Below are 20,218 nucleotides of genomic sequence, written 5' to 3' on the forward strand. Positions count from 1 at the left end.
CCTAGTGTCAACTTATAATGAGAAAAATAATGACATATCAGGCTATAATAATCACTTTGACATGAAATTAATTTTCTCTCTTATGTAAAGATTAATATTTATTTTTTCAGAATAAAAGAATAGAATAAGGTTTCAGAAACTCATTCATTACATAAAAGTCTGATCTGGGCAGAGATGTAACATTCCTTTTCTGTCACAGTTAAAAACTGTTTGTTGAATTAAAAAATAAACCAGTGTGTGAGTTCAAGAATAATGGATGAAAAGGAAGCTCGGTAAGAACTGGAGGAGCGTTTGGTGACACTGGTACAAGGAAGGTGAGCATCCCCAAAGGAGGAAATGATGGGAACAAGGAGGAAAAGAAAGGTGTGTTTGGAGCTTAGCGGCAAGGGGAGCCTGGGGCTTCCCTGGTGTCTCAGACAGTAAAGAAAGTGGAAGTGTTAGTAGCTCCGTCCTGCCCAACTCTTTGCAATCCCATGGACTGTAGCTCACCAGGCTCCTCTGTTCATGGAATTCTCCAGGCAAGAATACTGGAGTGGGTGGCACTCCCTTCTCCAGGGGATATTCCCGACCCAGGGATTGAACCCAGGTCTCTCACACTGCAGGCCGATTCTGGAGAGAGGAGCCTGGTGGACTACAGTCTACAGGGTCACAAAGAGTTGGACACAACTGAGTGACTAACACTTTCACATTTCAGTGTTAGGGAGGAAAGGCAGTTCCCAGTCTGATAAAATACTGAAAGAGGCCACTAAAGATTGCAGTACAACACTACTGTCTTGCTTGTGACTGACTTCGATTGGCATATGGTTCTGAACCAACCAGTGCCTGAAGTAAACGTGGGAATCCAGGACTTACATAGGAAAACAAATTATGTTTATTTTCACTCATCTCTAACTGAACTAAAATTTAACATTCTCTTCCCTTGCAAATGTAGGCAACAAACCAAAAGAGTATAAGCAGGATTTTTGACTTTGTCATGAAGAAAATCATGGTATCATCGTATTACAGTTGTCACAGATAGCTAAAAATATCACGTATATTACCACTATCTTCAATAGTTATTAGACTTAACTAGATCTAATTTAGGGAGTTAATAGTGAAGCAAAAATATTTCTGCATCAAAAATTTTTCTAAGTATAGAAACTGCATTTTAATATAATTGGAATTATTTATACTCCAATATAGCTTATAGTAAGCATTTACAGTATTCTTTGAAGGGATCCACAGCCTTCCCCAGACTGCTAAAGGAGCTCATGGAACAAAAAAAAATTCAGAATCCCTGCATTAGAATTAGTATTTTGGTTTTAGCATTCCTTACCCTATCAAATTAGTTCTCCAACAGTTTCCAGGTAAACAACTCCATCTATTAGCTCTCTCTAGAATTTTTATGAAATTGATATCTAGAAGAGTCCCTATTAGTGTGTATGTGGATAAGAAAGATGAACTTTTACATCGCCCTTTTGTATTTTCTTTACTCTCTCTTTTGTCCCTTTTTCTTCCCTTTAAATGAATTCCCTATCTTAGCACAGGCTTCTCAGGTGGCACAATGGTAAAGAATCCACCTGCCAAGCGGGAGATACAGGTTTGATCCCTGGTTGTGAAGATACCCTGGAGAAAGAAATGGCAACCCATTTCCCAGTATTCTGGCCTGGGAAATCCTATGGATGGAGAAGCCTGGCCAGCTACAGTCCACAGGGTCACAAAAAAGCTGAACACAACTTCGCGACTGAGCAGGCATGCACACTTTGGCATTTATCTGGATATGACGGGGATAACTTCAAGCAGGCAGGGAGATTCAGGAGGGCTTAAATATAACAGCAGAGTTCTCCACACATGGATAGGAGCTGCTGAAAGAAAGGAAAGGAAAAGTTGATGATGGTGGAGAGACAGAGTTGCCAGTGGGAGGGGGAAAGTCCAGCCCAGCAGATAAAAGCCAGCACTCAGCCTCTGGAAAGTACAGACATAGGCCACAGGCTGGCCAGAGGCTAGTATCAGGGAAGTCTGGAAAAAAGTGAAATATTTACTGAAATATAGCCCAGGAAACATGGCAGCAAGTAGGCTAAGCTCAATCAAAATAGGGATAATTTCCTAGCCTGGAAATTTGATTTGCATCAGATGAGTTGGTCTAGATGCGGAAGAGATTCAGAGCAGGACTATACAGAGGACAGTGGTGGTGTGACTGGGGCAAGGGTTTGAGAGAAGAAAACAGAGCCCAGATTTATCAGGTAAGGACACTGGGCTAACTACAAAGAGGTTAATTAAGGACATAGTAGAAAAGGGTAATAAAATGGAGGTTTCTTACACTTGGAGGCAAGCCGAGCATGAGAGTAATGATGAATTTCTTCATATTGAATCAGATTATCTTAAATAACGACAGACAGGATGGTTCACAAAGTCCGTATTGGGACTAAGTCTGTCAGTCAAGGTGAAACTGATTATTCGAATGGAAATAGAGGGCTTTGAAGGCAGAGAAGCAGGACGTTTATGACAACTGGTCAGCTCTCCAAATCGGCTTTACTCTCTGAGGCATCTATTCTATGTGGCATTAGGCTCCCAGAGCATGAAGCAGAATGTGTTACTAAGTCAGATCTCCTTGGATCACAACAAAAATAATCAGGCAACAGTGATAGACAAAGAGAAAAAGAAACAGGAGAAAATGAGTGGGTCGCCAGAGGCAAAAACGGATGACAGATCCAGATGGCCTTCATTATTTCTCAGTTGGAAAAGTCCAACAACTTCCTAAATTGTCTTCACATTTTCAGTGCTTCACTACTCAAATTCATCTTATAAACCACTTCCAGGCGACAGACTAAAATTCTTCAAGTGTAAACACTGTTTCTCACTTCAATCTTCTACTAAAAAATACCAACAACTCTTTGTCACCTAACAAGCTCCTTTTCTTTTCATTCAAATTTCTGCACAATATGGTTCCAACGGATGTCAATGCTTATTTCCTAGTATGCTTTATTTTTAACTTAAAAGTCATTAAAATAACTGGAATACTTATTCTTTGAATGCTTCTTTTTTAACGTTTTGTTTTTACTTCTGACAAGTGTGTCCTTCTTTGAAGACTTTCTCTACTTCGTCTCCATGTGATTTTGGTGGGCTGCCAATCAGAAGACTATGGACTTCTGACAAGAGAAGTGCCACGTGGCCCTAGTGAGACCACCCCTCGTTTACCCCCAGGAGGCACATCCCAAGAGTGCAGGGGCGGAGAGGGATCAAAAGTGGTTGGAACGGAGGCATGAGAGGAATTCTTAGGTGTCTGTGTCTTTATCTCAAAGTTCCTGTGATCCTCTATCCTTCCTTAGGCTCTTCCACTCAGTTCTTTGAGGTACTCAATATCCTTTCAAGGAATTCCTTTGTGTGTGTGTGCGCACACACACACACTTCAGTTCAAGAACAGCAGTTTCTGTTGCTTGTAACCAAAGAACAATGAAAGTTGCAGAAAAGAGCACAGAAGCAAAGGGGAGGCTGTTAGGCATAGAATAGGGCACAGGCCTTCCCCCACCCCGAGATGGCTGGTGTGTGTGGAACCAGTTCTCAAGCTAAAATATCATAAAAAGCAATGGCACTGACATTAAAATTCTGACATGGGAAATTTAAAGTCCATATAAAGGAGAGCTGGGAAATAAGGTCATGGATGGGGCTGCCTGGAACACTGTGGGTGAAACTTCTAGGAACTGTTGGCTTTTGTGATTGTGTATCTGGTTTCTGGATAAATGAAACTGAGAGAACTGTGACCTCAAATGTTACCATTTTCACTGGGAGGCACGGACTAAAATCCAGAGTCTTCCTGTCCCCACGCCGGATGCATCTCGTTTTCCTAGTTGTCACGGGGCTGAGACTGATGCAAACTAAACTCAGAGATGGACCGTATAGCCTGTTACATCAAGGCAACTGAGAATATTGGCACGTATCTTGCATAGATCTCGAGGGAAATAATGGGATATGAGCTGTGCAGCAGATATATTAGTAAACATTTAAGCCGGAAGAAACCTGAGCCACCGGCGCTCTTGCCAACATTCCTGGTCTGCCCTCCCCCTCCTTGACTGAGGAAGCAGAGTCCCCCACAGGAGAAATAAAATGGATCCTGTGGCGCCAAAGCGCCTTGATGCTGAACTCATCTCCCCTGCCCCTCCTGATCTCTTGCCCCTTTCCCGTTTGCTTTCTTCACCCCCAGGCTCCCTGTTCTGGCTCAGGTGCTGGGAGCTCCCATGGCAGGGCTCTGCACTCTCCTCCCTTGCTGCCATCTCTTCTATCACGCTTTCCTACCAGCGAGGATGGCACGTGGACCCAGTTGCTGCAGCGCGTGAGCCCAGTTGCTCCACAGCTTGTGGGAACCCAGTGCCCCGACCAGGGATCAAACCTGCATCCCCCACAATGCAGGGCGGATTCCTAATGACTGGACTACCAGGGAAGTTCCCACACCTGCCTGACTTGTTCCCTCACCTCCTTCCAACTTTGGGGGGCTTGAATGTCACCTCCTCCTGGAGATTTCCTTTGGACATTATATTTGAAATTGCAACACTTGCCCAATATTATGTTGCCCTTTGGTGTTTTACTTTTCTCTGTTGTACTTAACCACCATCTGCTATATATTTTACTTTTTTGTGTCCTTTGTTCCCAGACATAGCCCCCAATGAACCCTGGGATTCACTCCCTTGGGTAGTCCCCCTCCTGGAGAATCTGGGCAGCTCTGCAACTCATTTGAACCTTGGGAATCTGTCAGAAAGGATGCTGAGCCAGTTCCAGGCTTAAGCCTTCAGAGGGCATGCTGACTTCTGACTTTGTGCTTGGGAGGGCTCTGTGCTACCCCGTGAAAAGGCTGGTTACTATGCTGGGTAGACTTCTGTAGAGACAGATAACACCCCGCGGAAAGAGCGAGCCCGTGGACTACATGGAGAAACTGAGAGGCCCAGCCCTCCAGTGTCCCACTTGAATCCAGTTCTCCAGCTATTTCCACTAAGAGGTCAGGCACATGAGGAAGCTGCATTGGACATTGGACATCCCAGCCCTTCAAACTAACATCACATGGAACAAAAGCACTTGAATCCAGATGAGTCCAGTCAGCCCACCAGGAGAGGCAGGAGATGATAAAATCATTGTTGTTTTAAGCCACTACGGTGGTTTTCTATGCAGTGGTATGTAACCAAAATATTTTTCATTGTGTTCATTGTCTGTGTTTCCAACAAGAGTGTAAATTCCATGAAAACAGGAGTTTGGCGGGGGGCTCATTTTGTTCTTTGTTGCACCCCTGGCACCAGTAACTGTGCTGAGCACTTAAACGATTCGTATGCAGGAAAGCATAAATTAATGAATTTAAACTAAACAGAGACTATGGGATGAAATGTATAATCAGAATTTGGAAGGGGAAATATATTCAATAAGATTTTTAGGAATTAATCTCTATTAATCAATGTAATTATCATAGAATAAAATTTGTTCAAATGGGGTTTAGAAATGCACTTCCTAGATGACTTCACCAGAGTCTGGGTTCAATTTCCATTATTGGTTAAGTTGCCAAATTTAACTCATAAACCAAATGGTGCCAATAGAAATCTACCTTAAATGGCCAGATATTTTTTAGCTTAATATAGAGGGAAGGAATTCAGAGATTTCAGGACTTCTTAATGGGAACAGTTATACACAACTTGCCCATTTTCTTCTTGACCACATCCCAGAATAGACCCCTAATAACTCTCTCTTCCTCCTTGCTGCAAGATAGCAGATTGGCATATCTCTAATGAAACTGATGAGAAGTTGAATTATTAGGTATTACCACCTTAAAAGCATACAACTCTGACTTAGAAGTCTAAAATTTATATCATTTATTGTAAGCATCTCAATCTGTTGGTCATTTATAGCAGCTGAGATATTCATGTAATTCTCCAAGAATCTCATAAACTAAGATACTTGAAGATTTCTTTCTCCTATATTTTATGGATCTGGCAACCAAAAGACAGGAGAAAAATGACTCATTGCGATTAATGTATTTTATGTAATATTTTGTATCTCCACTAAAAGCAAGTGCATATATGGATTCAGTTACTACATGTGTATACTCTGTAAGGTATTCCTCCATTCCCAGTTTAACTACACGATGTCAGATTTTCCATGTTGTCATTCTCTAACATAGATTGTATAGCTTCCATGCACATTTCCAAAGAAAAAAAGAAAATACATTGCAATAACCTAGATACATAACCCCCTTAGGCTTCCCCAGTGGCTCAGTAGTAAAGACTCCACCTGCAGTACAGGAGACGTGGGTTTGATCCCTGGGTCAGGAAAATTTCCTGGAGGAGGAAATGGCTGTAGTATTTCCACTGTAGTATTCTTGCCTGAAAAATCCCATGGACAGAGGAGCCTGATGGGCCATAGTCCATGGGGTCACAAAGAGTCAGACATGACTGACTGAGTGTGAGCATATAACCTCCTTAGCCAGTCCCACTAACAACTTAATATTGTAGCCATAATGGAGATATATATATAGATATAGATATAGATATAGATATAGATATATATGGATATACACACATAATAAATATATCAATGTTCTGCTGGTCAAGGTTTTGTCCTTTAAAAATTATATTACAGAAATTAGATATTGAGAGCTAATTGTTCTTTATTTTTCTTTTTAAATTAAAAAAAAATGGAACACATGTCAGTTTGCATTCCTTTGTGTTGAAATATTCTTGAATGACATGATTTTATTTGTGACCCTAATAGGACTGAACATTTACTTTACTTCTGCCTTGTTTGGAAAATTGAAAGACTGGGAAGAAGAGAAACATTGGTTGGGGGGGATGGATTGCTAAGATCATGACATGTTTTTCTCTGCTTAAATGTTCCCTATATTTTATTTCTAGGAGAATTAAAGTCCGCATAAGTATGAGGTAGGTATTACTTGCTAAATGCTCTGAATAACATTATGTTCCTTACCCTTCATGGAAATGTATTCCAAGATTCTATGTCTTCTTTGAAAGTACTGGAAGATTGAAAATGCATCTATTTGACAGAGCTGGAGACATTACTGTCTGCTTAAATAGTTGTCTGCTGCTTAAATTTCCAGATGCAAGAAAAAAGTGTCCTCTGGCAGCCCAGACTGAGTACGAGAACGCAGGAGGAAAACATGATAAGATAGGGAAAAACATGGAGAGAATTTTTTTTAACTCAGAAATAAGCTTGTAGACAGTGAGGAGCCTGTTTTACTCCAAAGAAGAATCTAAAATTTGAATTTACATAAGAAGTGTTGGAACATGATTCTCTACACTCTCGCCTTCTGATTGATTTCACTTTTAAAAGCTTAAGGCTTAAAACTAATTAAATTAAAAGCAAGCCAGAAAAAAAGAGAGAGAGATCAAATGCTTCAATATTGCACATCTAAGGATGCTGATCTGTCGCATTATTTTCTGGAGAAGGTTAATGGAAATAAAGCCCTTTGTTTCACTCCATTAGAGAATCCCACAACTGAAGGTTGATAAAATTTGAACTTTTATGTTTGGAAATTATTTTAAAATAATTCAAATAGTGAAAGATAGTATTTTATATTGCCTCATTTGGTGCTTCCTAAAGCATATTTACCTTTGTTTTTCATTTGAACCAAATAAGTTATGAAACAATTTCAGACTTTCAGATATATGGAACCAAGAGTTACATATTATGGGAAAATATGTGTATCTCTTATTCCTAAAGAAATCTGTCTTCTCAGTGGGTAAAGGACTGTAATGTTTCTTTTCTTAAATAAGGCTTCTTATGGTCAAGGACCCATAAATGAAATTATATAGTTCTTTTTTTTTAATACCTCCACAATTTAGTAGAACTTGATAACTATTTAGAGCATTAAATTCTGTTTGGAGTTCTATTCTTACAGAGTTAACAAGACATTATGATGTCATTCTAGGAATATAGTGTGATAGGATTCATACAATCAGGATAAATAGAAAGCCAGTCAAAATCCAAGTGTGAAGGATATGGTCACCATATTGAATAAGGACACGTTTGGTAACTGGAAGATTGTTTTTGATAATTGGAAGAAAACTTGTCTTCAGTCTAAGATCCTTTGAGGAAACATAGTTGATTTCTTTCTGTTTCTCTTTCCTTCCTCCAGGCTTAAAGAACACTAGGATAAATAAGTTCATAAAACTCAGAATGATTGGAAGAGAGAACTCGCTGGGGCACTCTACAAAATACTGAAAAATGGTCTTTCTTTTCTGTTTGTCAAGTCAGTGATTTTCAGAGCCTGTCCTTTTGTATTTATGTTCTCAATGCTTCAGTGAGATTTAGCAAGGTACTTAAAGCTGGGACTGGGATCTTGAGAATTTAAGTATTTCATACTCTATGCAGTGGAGATTCGCATCCGCACCCTTGTATTCACAGAAAATCAGGGAGTTAGTGTATGATGTGTTAAGAATCACCCTTCACACAGCAGAGCGCCCTTGGCTTCCTGCCATGTCCTAAGGTTAAAAAAAGAGGGAATGCCACGATTGTTTACAGGACTGCTTTTCCTGTGGGAGATTGTGTTCTAGTTCACCTCAGCTCGTTACTGATTCATGGGCTGCTATTTTGGCTAAATGAGGATGGAGGAGCAATATTAGGTGAGAGGCTGACAAAACATTCTTCAGGCTTTTCCACCACCCCTCTCCTTGCAGAGTCTTTGCTGTCAACAAAACCCAGTCCGGATAATGCCTCCCTTTCATCTCCTCCATCCATCCCTGTGAGTACTTTTCGCCTATTAAGCTTCACCTGTAAAGGAACTGCATTCACTATTCATTTCTGCACTTGCACTTTACAAGGTGCTTTGCTCTTATTAAGTACCAGTCTATAAATTGTTCCACATATGTGCCTAGAGGTTTGTTCCTTTTTCTACTGCCCACTGGCAGTTGGCTTTGATTTAGTGGGGAGACATGGATCCTGCCAACATTTCTAGCTCAAGCAGAGTCTTTGACCTGATGACAAAAATATGTCAACTTTGAAGGCACTTTAGCTGCATCATTAGACCAGTTTGTAATTAGTTTATTGAAAGGTATTGAAATCATCATTTCTGAAAGTGGACTTAGAGTTATCTTGATAGGTAAGTGTTATTTATTGAGTCTTATCCCTTTAAAAGTAAAGGTGGATTTTTCAAGAGAAATACTTTGAGGTTAATCCCAGCTGACTTCTGAGGTATTGTTTCTCTGAATAATAGAAGCATAGTTGTATTTACTTAAAAATTGTGTTTAGAGCCCAGAAGATAAGGGAGTTATTTGCATATATAGTCTGTGGTACTCATATAGTAGATGATAGAATAGGAATCATTGGTTTATAGAAACCAATAACAAGCAACCATTATGCCTGGTGTTAATATGCAAACCCAGTCTTGAATATTCACTGGAAGGAGGGTTGCTGAAGCTGAAGCTCCAATACTTTGGCCACGTGATGTGAAGAAACCACTCATTGGAAAAGACCCTGATGCTGGGAAAGATGCTGGGAAAGAAGGAGAAGGGGATGGTAGAGGATGAGATGGTTAGATAGCATCACTGACTTGACAGACATGAATTTGAGCAAACTCTGGGAGATAGTAGAGGACAGAGGAGCCTGGTGTGCTACTGTCCATGGGGTCACAAAGAGTCAGACATGACTTAGCGACTGAACAACGACAAAGTCCAAACTTACTCAATAGAAGAAGAGCATTTTTCCGTTCCACCAACCCTAGACTAGTCTGGAACTTTAATTCGGTAGCACCAGTCCAACCTATTACATACTGATAGAAAGTTTAAAATAGATGTGGGTTAGAGACCCACATCTACAGCTGTGTCAGCCCTTTATAACATTTGTGCCCAAGAGATTTAATTAGTTTGTACGATCATTTCTCACTGCTAACAGATGAGCTGGGGGAACATAGGTGACAAAGAGAGAAGGCTTACAATATCAAATTATTGCACACAAAAGCATCTTTTTTTCAGCATCACCTTGATTTATTTTCCTCGTCTTTTTTTTTCCTCCAATGGAAAAATAATTTCATCAAAAAACAAATATTTCTGCCAAAGTGAAATAATAATTTCATGTTATAATGCTTTCTTTTTTTAAAAAAAGTCAACATGGAACTAGGACATGCTCTGACCACCCTCTCCTCATTTTGCTGACTACAATTTTTTAAAAATCCATTGGCAGAAAAAAAGATATTTTCCTCAAATAGGATGACCATATTTTATTGCTCCTTTGTTTAGTAGATATTTTTCTCAATTGGGAAAAAAAAGTCTAGGTGAAAAAAATTGCCTAACAAGAGAAGTAGTTTACATAGTCATAACATTTAAATTGCTGCCAAAAGAAAAAAATGTAAAAAAAGAAATTTAATGTAAAATATCACATAACTTCAAAACCCTTACCTCAGTTTTCTATCACTTAACATGTACTATAAGCCAACTTTCTAAATAGGATTACAGTCCTCTATTATAAGTCCCTAGTGGTACTATGGTATATTGATACATTAAAAAAAAATGCTACTACAAAATTTTTCTTTTCATTTGTTTCTGCCTATTGTGTACTTAAGCTATAGATAGTTTTTGAATAAAAAGCCTACGGTAGATATAAATGCAATAGTTAACTGATCCTGTTTGCTGATGTCCTTTTCATGGTCCACGGCAGGTGGCGGCTTTTAGTCCAGCATCTTCTCCTGTTTCTTGCCTTCCTTTTTCTTCTTCTTAGATTCTGCTGTGATTAAAATAAAAGAAAGAGAGGAAAATGTATCACATTAGTAAGCTATGAGAGAGGGAGCCACTTTTCTTATAAATGGCCAGGAATGAAATGATTAAATGCATAGACAAAGTACCTGTGTGTGTGTGTGCGTGTGTGTGTGCGTGTGTGCATGTGTGTGCGTGTGTGTGTGCGTGTGTGTGCGTGTGTGTGTGTGCGTGTGTGTGCGTGTGTGTGCGTGTGTGTGTGTGCGTATGCATATGCACGTGCTTTTGAGAGAGAGTGCCTATGAGAATAGGCAGGAATAATACAGCTTCCTGTGTGAACACCTAAAAATGCCTGGTTTCATACTGGTTGCCCCCATTTGATAAACAACATACTGTCTGAGGGTCTCACTTAGAAAATTGAAACACAGCCAGCCTTTTTGAAAGAATAGACAGGTCACTGCTCAATGGAGAGCTACCGACGGTCTCCCAGACCCTCACTTCCCACATTCCCTTTCCATGCGACAGGTGATAAGCTTTTTTTTTCCTGTCATCATTTTCAAAGTGCTTCTGCTCCTGAGTTAGCCTCTCCTGATGTGTCTTCTGTTTATACATTTGGCCATCTAGTCATATATGAAGGACCACCTCTGAATCTACCAAACATGGAGCTTTGACTCTACAAAGACTCCTAGCCTTGGTGAGCAAGTAAGATGTACCAACCTGGGCTAAACCAGGTAAGTAAAACTATTAGGATTTAAACCAAAAGACTTCATCCTTTTCCATTCAGTCATCTGTCATTTCCCTTTTCCTAAGCCTAGGAGAAAACAGTATGGAATGAATATGTCAGCTTTGGCTCCAAAGATGAGAATGGTCAGCATCACCAGGCTAGCGAGTGAAAGGATATTGCTAAGTGTTTTTCAGATATTAAATACTTTCCCCATTCAGTCCCCATAGTGGCAGAAATGTATGGGTTAGGGGCTGGAGCCAGACTGCTGGAGTTTAAATTCTGACTCTATCACTAAGTTAATGTGAGACTCTGAGAAATTTGTATATCTGTGAATCAGATTCTTCACTTGTGAATGGGCATATGAATAGTACCACTTCGTCAGGTTCATATCCAAATTTGATGAGCTGTATCAGATCCACTGAGAACAAAATATGGGACAATAACGTGGTAATAAAGGTTAACAGTTATTATTAGTGTGATAATAGACTAAGAACAAGGGGGTGATTTCTCTACACGATTAATATTCTTTGTCATCACCAAGACATTTGCACTGAGTAGGTCATTGAATGTGCTGAGCAACAGAGGAATATCAGGGCAAAAACAGTGGCCAGTAGGGACTTGTTCATGGGATCACAGGACACGTGCCCAAGAAGGTCAAAGGTTTATGATGAGAGGGGACACCTCAACCACAAATGGTGTACAAAACTCAGCTTACGCTTAAGCGGAGCTTGAACTTTTCCCATTGTTATCCTTACCATCTCTTCAGATTAGTTCTGAAGTCCATTATCTATTAGGCCTAGAAGTATTTCTGTACAAAGTAATTGTCCTAAACTTCCTTTATTCAAGCTTCAAGGGTGCAACATAGGCAATTAGGTCAGGAGTTGAGAAAATGTTGCTGAACTGCTGCTCAAGAGTATTCATGTTGTTCACAAATATCCTCAGAATTTTCCCCTCTCCATACTGAAGTAACACTCTTTCACTCTCTCTGTTTCTATTTGTCATTAGAAATGTCTCCTTTTTGACCTATTGTAGGTGAGATGACCAGAATTTCCAAGTTTAAAGATACCTCTAAGGTCAAATAAGGTTTTCTGATCAGTTTCTGAACAAATACTATCTGAACATTCAATAATCCCCAGTCTTTGGTTGGCATTTGAGGTAACAGCTGTATATTAAGATGGTATCCTCAGGGAATAATCTAGGATGACAGCTGAAATATAACTCTGATTTCCCTCATCTCATTTTCTCCAAATCCCTTACTGGGGAAGCCTCAGTAATTTATAATCCTCTAGCCTCCAGGAGAGGATGTTTGGGGCAATAGTTCACATGTTTTGGCTATCATGTCCCTAATTTCAATATGTAAGTAAATGAATCCCACAATGATCAGGTGTTGGTAAAATTTTACTTCATAAAGCTTAAAGTTACTCTGAATATTGGAAACTGTTCTAAGTAATGTAGGCAACACTTTGGGAACTGGAATTTCTCCTCAGTTGTCCTTGGTAAAAGCAGAGCACCTCTCTCTGTTACCTAAGCCTGACATTTACTTTATATTCATTAATGAACAACCATTATTGGTTGTTAATACCATTAAATTGGTATTTAACAACAATTAAAAACCAAGAAATGAACCAATTGCCCATATAATCTGCACAATATCAATATTTTTAATGCAACTGACAAATAAGTCACCATGGCATTCCTTTGACACACTACCCACCTTAAGTCCACTCTGGGTTCAGTCTAAATAGATAAAATGAGGAGTCTTCAGTAAAAGGCAGTGGAAAGCAGAATTCGTATTTGTCTATAGTCAATTTGGTGACTTCCCTGGTGGCTCAGATGGTAAAGCGTCTGCCTACAATGCAGCAGACCCGGGTTTGACCCTGGAGTCAGGAAGATCTCCTGGAGAAGGAAATGGCAACCCTCGCCAGTATTCTCACTTGGAAAGTCCCATGGACAGAGGAGCCTCGTAGGCTGCAATCCATTGGGTCGAAAAGAGTCGGACACGACTGAGCGACTTCACTTTCACTTTCATAGTCAATTTGATTTCTCACACTGTGACCTTTATGTATATTTAGTGAGCTTTGTCACTACTTATCTCTATGGCCTCAAAAACTGATGAACATCCTCTCGAGCTTTACCCTGTCTGTGTCGTGCTGTGCTGTGGTTTTAGTCTTGTCCGACTCCGCACACCTAGGGACTGTAGCCCACCAGGCTTCTCTGTCCATGGGATTCTCAGGCAAGAATACTGGAGTGGGTCACCATTCCCTCCTCCAGGACATCTTCCCAACCCAGGGATCCAACCCATGTCTCTTAAGTTACCTGCGTTGGCAGGCAGGTTCTCTACCACTAGGGCCACCTGGTAAGCCCCAAAGATCATGGGTATGTGGCAGCTATTTTTATGGCTTCATCCCTATTTCTCTTGCTACCATCACAGATGCGCGTGACGTCAAAGACAGTAAATCAGTATGGAGGAAAAGTACGTCTGTGGTAGATTTAGTCTGAGGCGAGAGAGAATTTCTCCTCTCAGGGTTATTTCATTCTTTTTGAAAAGTATTATTTTCCAGTTTTAAAAGTAATGCCTATTTATATAAAAATAAACATATGGTAAAAAAAATCACCCATGGTTTCACAATATAGAGATAGCACTTTCAGCAACCAGGTCTATTTATGTTTCCTTGCTACAAATATATGTAATGTACTTTAAGAACATAATGACAGTTGATAGAATATATTATACTAAAAATTCTGTTATATTAGTTTCCATGCCATTGCAATACTTTGAAACATGACCAAGTAGCATTCTTTTATGACATCTCTGCCTATTTTTCTTCTTTTGTTGGCCAGTCGGCATGTTCCCACATGTCCCCATTTTTTGTTATTATAAAGAATGAGGCAATGTGTGTTCTGCAGACAAATCACTGTATGTTTAAACTTTGCCCTAGTGTACATTATTAGCAGAGGATATACTGGGTCAAAGAACAGAGTATTTTTAAAGCTCTAGGTACGTACTGGCGTATTTCTTTCTTGAAAGGAAGTACAAATTTAAATTTTTATCAACAACTTATATAAGGCTATCACAGGGATTCTCTAGTGCTCCAGTTATTACAAATCCATCTGCCAAAACAGGGAACACAGGTTCGATCCCTGGTTAGTGAAGATTCCGCATGCCATTGGGCAGCTACGCCCCTGCTCCACAACTACTGAACCTGCATGCCTAGAGCCCACGCTCTGCAACCAGCCACCGCAATGAGAAGCCATATATTGCAACGAAGAGTAGCCCCCACTCCCTGCAACTAGAAAAAGTCTGCTCAAAGCAATGAGGACTAGGCCCAGCAACAAATAAATACATAAATACAAATTTTAAAAAAGAATCAATCACAGCAAACTACTTCTCAAAAGGCAAATCATCAAACAAGATGCATCATCTCCTATCCACCCATCCACAGGTCCTTTTAGGAATAGGATTGCCGCGTGGTTGGTACAAGTAAACACCCACTCCCATTTCCATTATTAGGGACACCTAGAAGAAATAAGATTGTAAGCAGGAATTGAAAGAGACATCACAGATTTTTTTCTGAAGACTTTGAGAGGAGATGTCATTCTGAGAAGCAGAAGAGTTGAACATTCTGGAATAAAGTAATCTCATTTTCTTAGCAAAATGTCTTGGTTTGATTTCTTTTTTTCAGATGACCTATGGCATATATAGAAAATGAAAGAAAATTAAGAGATGAAATGATTTGAGAGGGGCTTGGATTTTAACTGGGTCAACATCTCTTTGCTACTATTTCAAATAAAATGGCTTTGGGTCATTACATTGATGCGAGGCACTGTTAATTAGAATAGGAAAATATGTTTACCTTCTAAAGAGGTAGAATTCCTATAAGAGGAAGCTATGAACTCTCAGAAATGGACACCAAAGCTTTAGAGGTCAAGAGTCCCCATGGACAGGGACAGCGGGTGGCGCGTCAGAGAGGGTCCTAAATATAACCTGTGGAGATTCATTCAATAAATCATGAAAACTGAGTGAGGGAAAATAATCAAGTTACTGTCAAACAATAATATCACCGCGTAAATAAGCCCCAAAGTCTGGATATAACCAACACCTTTGTAACGCTTCATGAACCTATTTGAAGGAATTCACCTGTGCTTAAGAATCAGCTGCCTAGTCACCTGGAAATCTCTAATTCCTTCCCAGCTGTGTTTCTGAACTGATAACAAGGCTTGCTGAATTGTAAATGTACAGCTCAGTGATCCACCAGGGATCTAGGTACTAGCTGGCTCAGCTTCTCGCCACGGCACCGTTCATTGAATTCCCCAATATTTTAGGTTAAATGGGGTAATGTCTATCAAGTGGCACAATACAGGAAGAAATTTCTGTATAGTTAATAATCAAAAGTATCATCTCTTAGTTTTTTATTCTGATTATTCTCAGATATGGTTCAGTCCAACAGCTGTGTAATAAATTGTTTCCTCTTCAATTTCTTGTTTTGTAATGTCACACCATTTCTTCTTTTATGGACTCGATACATTTATAATACTTCTAGAATTATATATGGAATATATGCGTGCATGCATGCTAACTAGCTTCAGTTGTGTCCAACTCTTTGAGAACCTAATGTCTACTCTATTCATGAGATTTTCCAGGGAAGAATACTGGAGTGGATTGTCATGCCCTCCTCCAGGGCATCTTCCCAAACCAGGAACTGAACCTGCTTCTCTTGACTACTCCTGCAGTGGCAGACAGGCAGATTCTTTACCAGTAGCACCACCTGGGCATATGGAATATATACATCCCACCATATATACCCACCTTCATAGAGCTGCTCCTCAGTGGCGCACTCGAGCTAGTATCTGCCCTTTCCCTCACTGCCCACCTTCCCTTTGCTCATCAAGTCTGTTTCATAACAACACCAACCACTCTCCTCTCTACTACCTGCCCTTCTACACAAGTTTACTTTTGACATCAAGTATAGTACATTAAAAATAGTATAATTCTGTGTCAAAATGCAGACTACACGTGTCTGGACCCTTTGAGCAACCTCTGTTTGCCCGCATTCACTTAGGGGTGACTCAACACTTAACTGCGTTGCCTCAAAATAGCAAGTTCAGCTATGAAAGCATGGTGAGTAATGTGGACTTAACAGAGGGTTTAGTGGAGATGAGGAAATTATTTCATCAACTACCCAGAGCAAGTTTAGTAAATGTCCCTAAGCAGGCCAGCTATTTTCCAAAGCAACTCCCCTTGGATCAGTAAACGAAGCTCTTCTCCCTTCACCCAGAGACTCCTCTTTTCAGCCCCCTTTCCCTCTTATCCCTCTGTTTTTTCCTCTTTGAAGGAAAAAGCTGAGATCACTACTGGCTTCTCCAACCCATCAAGAAAGGAATCCTCTCCAGGATGTGCTTTCTTTGTAGGGTAGAAGCGAGTGTGCTGGGGTCACTCCTAGATCTGACCTATGCACACGGGTATACCAGGAAGAGAGTCACCAAGTCAAACCCCTCTTTTAACTCAGCTCATTCATATTGTCCTTATGTATCAGTCACAGCTATTCATATGTCTGGAAATGTAAAAAAAAAAAAAAAAAAAAAAACCCACTGGAAATGTTTGTGGACTTTTCCTCTGAGAGTCACGAGAGAGAACAGTAAAGAAAGGAATCAAGAGATACTTCATCTGTGTGTCCTTTAATCCAGGGTTTTCTCACTTGTATACAGTTACAGAAGGAAAACAAAAAGCTGTGTGTGTTGTGGGTGTGTGTTTGTATTCATATTCAGCAGCTACATTGTTTTTTTCACCTTTGGCCCAAAAAAGTGTTTAAGTACTGAAGAAAATTCAAGAGAGGCAAATACAGCTAAAGCAAATAAGACTTGGCAAAGAATATGTAATTTTATGTAGGTAGCTTTGAGAATGTTGGGATAATTATGGCCATATATTTGTGGGCTCAATAGCACCCAATTCTGATACCTGTGTTAGAGACTTGGTGTGTGCCTGTGTGTGTGTGTGTGTGTGTGTGTGTGTGTGTGTGTGTGTGTTTGGTTTGGTTTGGCAGTCACTACATGCTGTTATATTCTTGGTAATCCTGCTGGCCCTATCTCCATTCCCTAGCTACCTTGAAGCACTCTGTAAGTGAGAATAGAGGATATACTGAAATCCACGTGTCTCTGTCTCTCTAACACACAGACACACACACAGAAAGACACAGACAACCACAGATGGTGGAACGAATGTCTAGGCTTCTGTTCAGCAAAGCATCTGCTCCTTCCTCAGTCCACAGGCCCCTCTCAACACCTTACACTTCTTGACAGTGACCTCCCCACACAGAGTAACTGACGTCTTCTACATCAAAAGCAGAAAGCATACTTCTTTCCAATATGATATTTAAATGTTTAAAACCTTATTTCTGCAATAATGAGGGCATAGGTAGAAAATTTACCTTATAAAATATTATAAGTTATATGGTAGCCTAAGTCAGAAATGAAATGTATTTTTATAAACAATAAGTAGTTCCCACTAAGTACATCATTATTTTTCTATTATCATATCTAATGTTTAATATAAATGACTGGTGCTATTGGAAACTCAAATTATGATTTATGGGAAAGGGGAAAAGCTTGAAATCTAGAATATTTAAAAACTCAGTAAGTACAGCTCCATGAATCATTTTTAATTCACTCTTATTTTTTTTGGTTCCTATATGTATATGTATACATTATATATATATATATATATATACACACATTATAAATATATATACATATATGCGTACATACATATATATATATGTATGTATGTATTAGAATCAGTTGTGATGGGCTGGATTATGTCCCCCTCAAAAATTCCTACTGAATTCCTAACCCCTCAGAGTGTGAACATACTTGGAGACAAAGTTGTTACAGAGGTAAAGAGGTTAAAATGAGGTCATTGGAGTGGGCCCTACCCCAGTATGAGCGGTGTCCTTGTAGTAAGAGGAAATTTGGACACAGACAACCCCACGAAGAGGAGAGCAATCTGTGAGCCGAGGAAAGCAGTCTGGAGCAGACTCTTCCCTCACAGTATTGAGAGGGAATCAATCCTGCTAAAACCTTGTGAAAAAATTAATTTCTGCTGTTTAAGCCACCCAGCTTGTGGTGCTTTGTTATAGCAGTGAGAGTAAACGAATGCATCCGTGAACTAGATTACACTAGCTGTCCTTTTTGTATATCCTTCAGATAACCCTCATTAGTTGCAGAGGCACAAAATATACCTGAGTTGATTGTTATTTTTTTCAAATGTCCCCCAGATTTTAATTAGCATCATTTGAATATGTGACTTGGGGACAGTGCACTGTAGGACTGGATACGCATGTGTGGTTCACAGCTGCTCCAGGCATTAGCCCATCACCGCTCTCCATGCCTGTCCTCCAGATTTAGAGCAGGTGAGCTGTGTTTCAACAACACTCAGTCCCACCCTGCCTCCACGCACCCAATGCTCTGTCTACAGCAGCAGCAAGTAGGTTCAACTTCTCTACATGTTTTTAAACAGCAGTCTTCATAGCAGCTTAATTTATTACTCTGGTGCGTGTCAGCAAAGGTCTGAAAATAAAGCTTTCCTGTTTTCTGTAGAATGAGAATCATCCCTGGAATTATTTTCACCTTGCAAGAGCAAGCGCCAAGAATGTGTGGGCCTGTGGTAAACAGCTCTGGGCCTTGCCCTCTGTGTGCCCCAGCAGCAGGACACTGGGAAAATGTTTACCTGCTTCTTGCCCTTTGGATTTCTGATGAGCTCTTCTATAAATACTCCATTTCCCTCTAGGAAAAAATCTTTCTTTCTCCCTGCCTCTTTGAGCTGAGCAACAGCCAGCCTGCTTTGATTTCCCTGTAGGTTGCTGAAGGCTGTGCAATGTGGCAGAGCTGGCTGGAGTCACTGGGAACATACAGAATGTCTCTACAGCAGCACTGGTGCCTTAGATCCTGGGGAAGCACGAGTATCTCAGAGTGGAGAGAAGGTAGCCCCAAATCCAGCCCTGGGTGGAGCCTGGGAGGCCATCGAGTGTAATGGGGTGTCTGGCACTTCTGTGTCTTACTCTGGAGGAAGTCAGCCCCTTTATAGGACCCTCGTTTGAGAAAAGTGGCACTAAAAGTTATCATGTGCTCCCATGTGATTATTATACAAAGAAAAGATGAGTCAAAAGTATCTGATGCAGCTCAATGGTAAATGACCCCAAACATACTTATACTAATGTTTTAGAGTTCAGTTCAGTTCAGTCACTCAGTCGTGTCCAACTCTTTGCTACCCCTTGGACTGCAGCACACCAGGCCTCCCTGTCTATCACCAACTCCCAGAGTTCCCTCAAACTCATGTCCATTGAGTTGATGATGCCATCCAACCATCTCATCCTCTGTTGTCCCCTTCTCCTTCCGCCTTCAATTTTTCCCAGCGTCAGGGTCTTTTCCAATGAGTCAGTTCTTCTCATCAGGTGGCCAAAGTATTGGAGTTTCAGCTTCAGCATCAGTCCTTCCAATGAATAGTCAGGACTGAACTCCTTTAGGATGGACTGGCTGGATCTCCTTGCAGTCTGAGAGACTCTCAAGAATCTTCTTCAACATCACAGTTCAAAAGCATCAATTCTTTAGTGCTCAGCTTCATTTATAGTCCAACTCTCACACCCACACATAACTACTGGAAAAACCATAGCTTTGACTAGATGGACCTTTTTTGGCAATGTAATGTCTCTGCTTTTTAATATGCTGTCTCAGTTCAGTTCAGTCACTCAGTCATGTCTGACTCTTTGCGACCCCATGAATTGCAGCCCACCAGGCCTCCCTGTCCATCACCAATTCCTGGAGTTTACTCAAACTCATGTCC

The 20,218-nt window shown here is 40.3% G+C and overlaps 1 protein-coding gene across 2 annotated transcripts in view; it reads right to left on the reverse strand.

Annotated features, from left to right (window-relative positions):
• Positions 1–9,931: 9,931 nt before the first annotated feature.
• PTN (pleiotrophin) overlaps positions 9,932–20,218 on the reverse strand; it is a 108,650-nt gene continuing 98,363 nt past the window's right edge. Inside the window, exon 5 of one of the 2 annotated variants that reach the window (XM_027968848.3) lies at positions 9,932–10,686. In XM_027968848.3, coding sequence (XP_027824649.2) covers positions 10,634–10,686 — 53 coding nt within the window. In that variant the 3' untranslated portion in view covers positions 9,932–10,633. Of the gene's footprint in view, positions 10,690–20,218 lie in introns of both variants that reach the window. The other variant, XM_004008093.5, reaches the window with a different exon arrangement.

Source organism: Ovis aries, chromosome 4, assembly GCF_016772045.2.
Source record: "Ovis aries strain OAR_USU_Benz2616 breed Rambouillet chromosome 4, ARS-UI_Ramb_v3.0, whole genome shotgun sequence".
Lineage (NCBI taxonomy): Eukaryota > Metazoa > Chordata > Mammalia > Artiodactyla > Bovidae > Ovis > Ovis aries.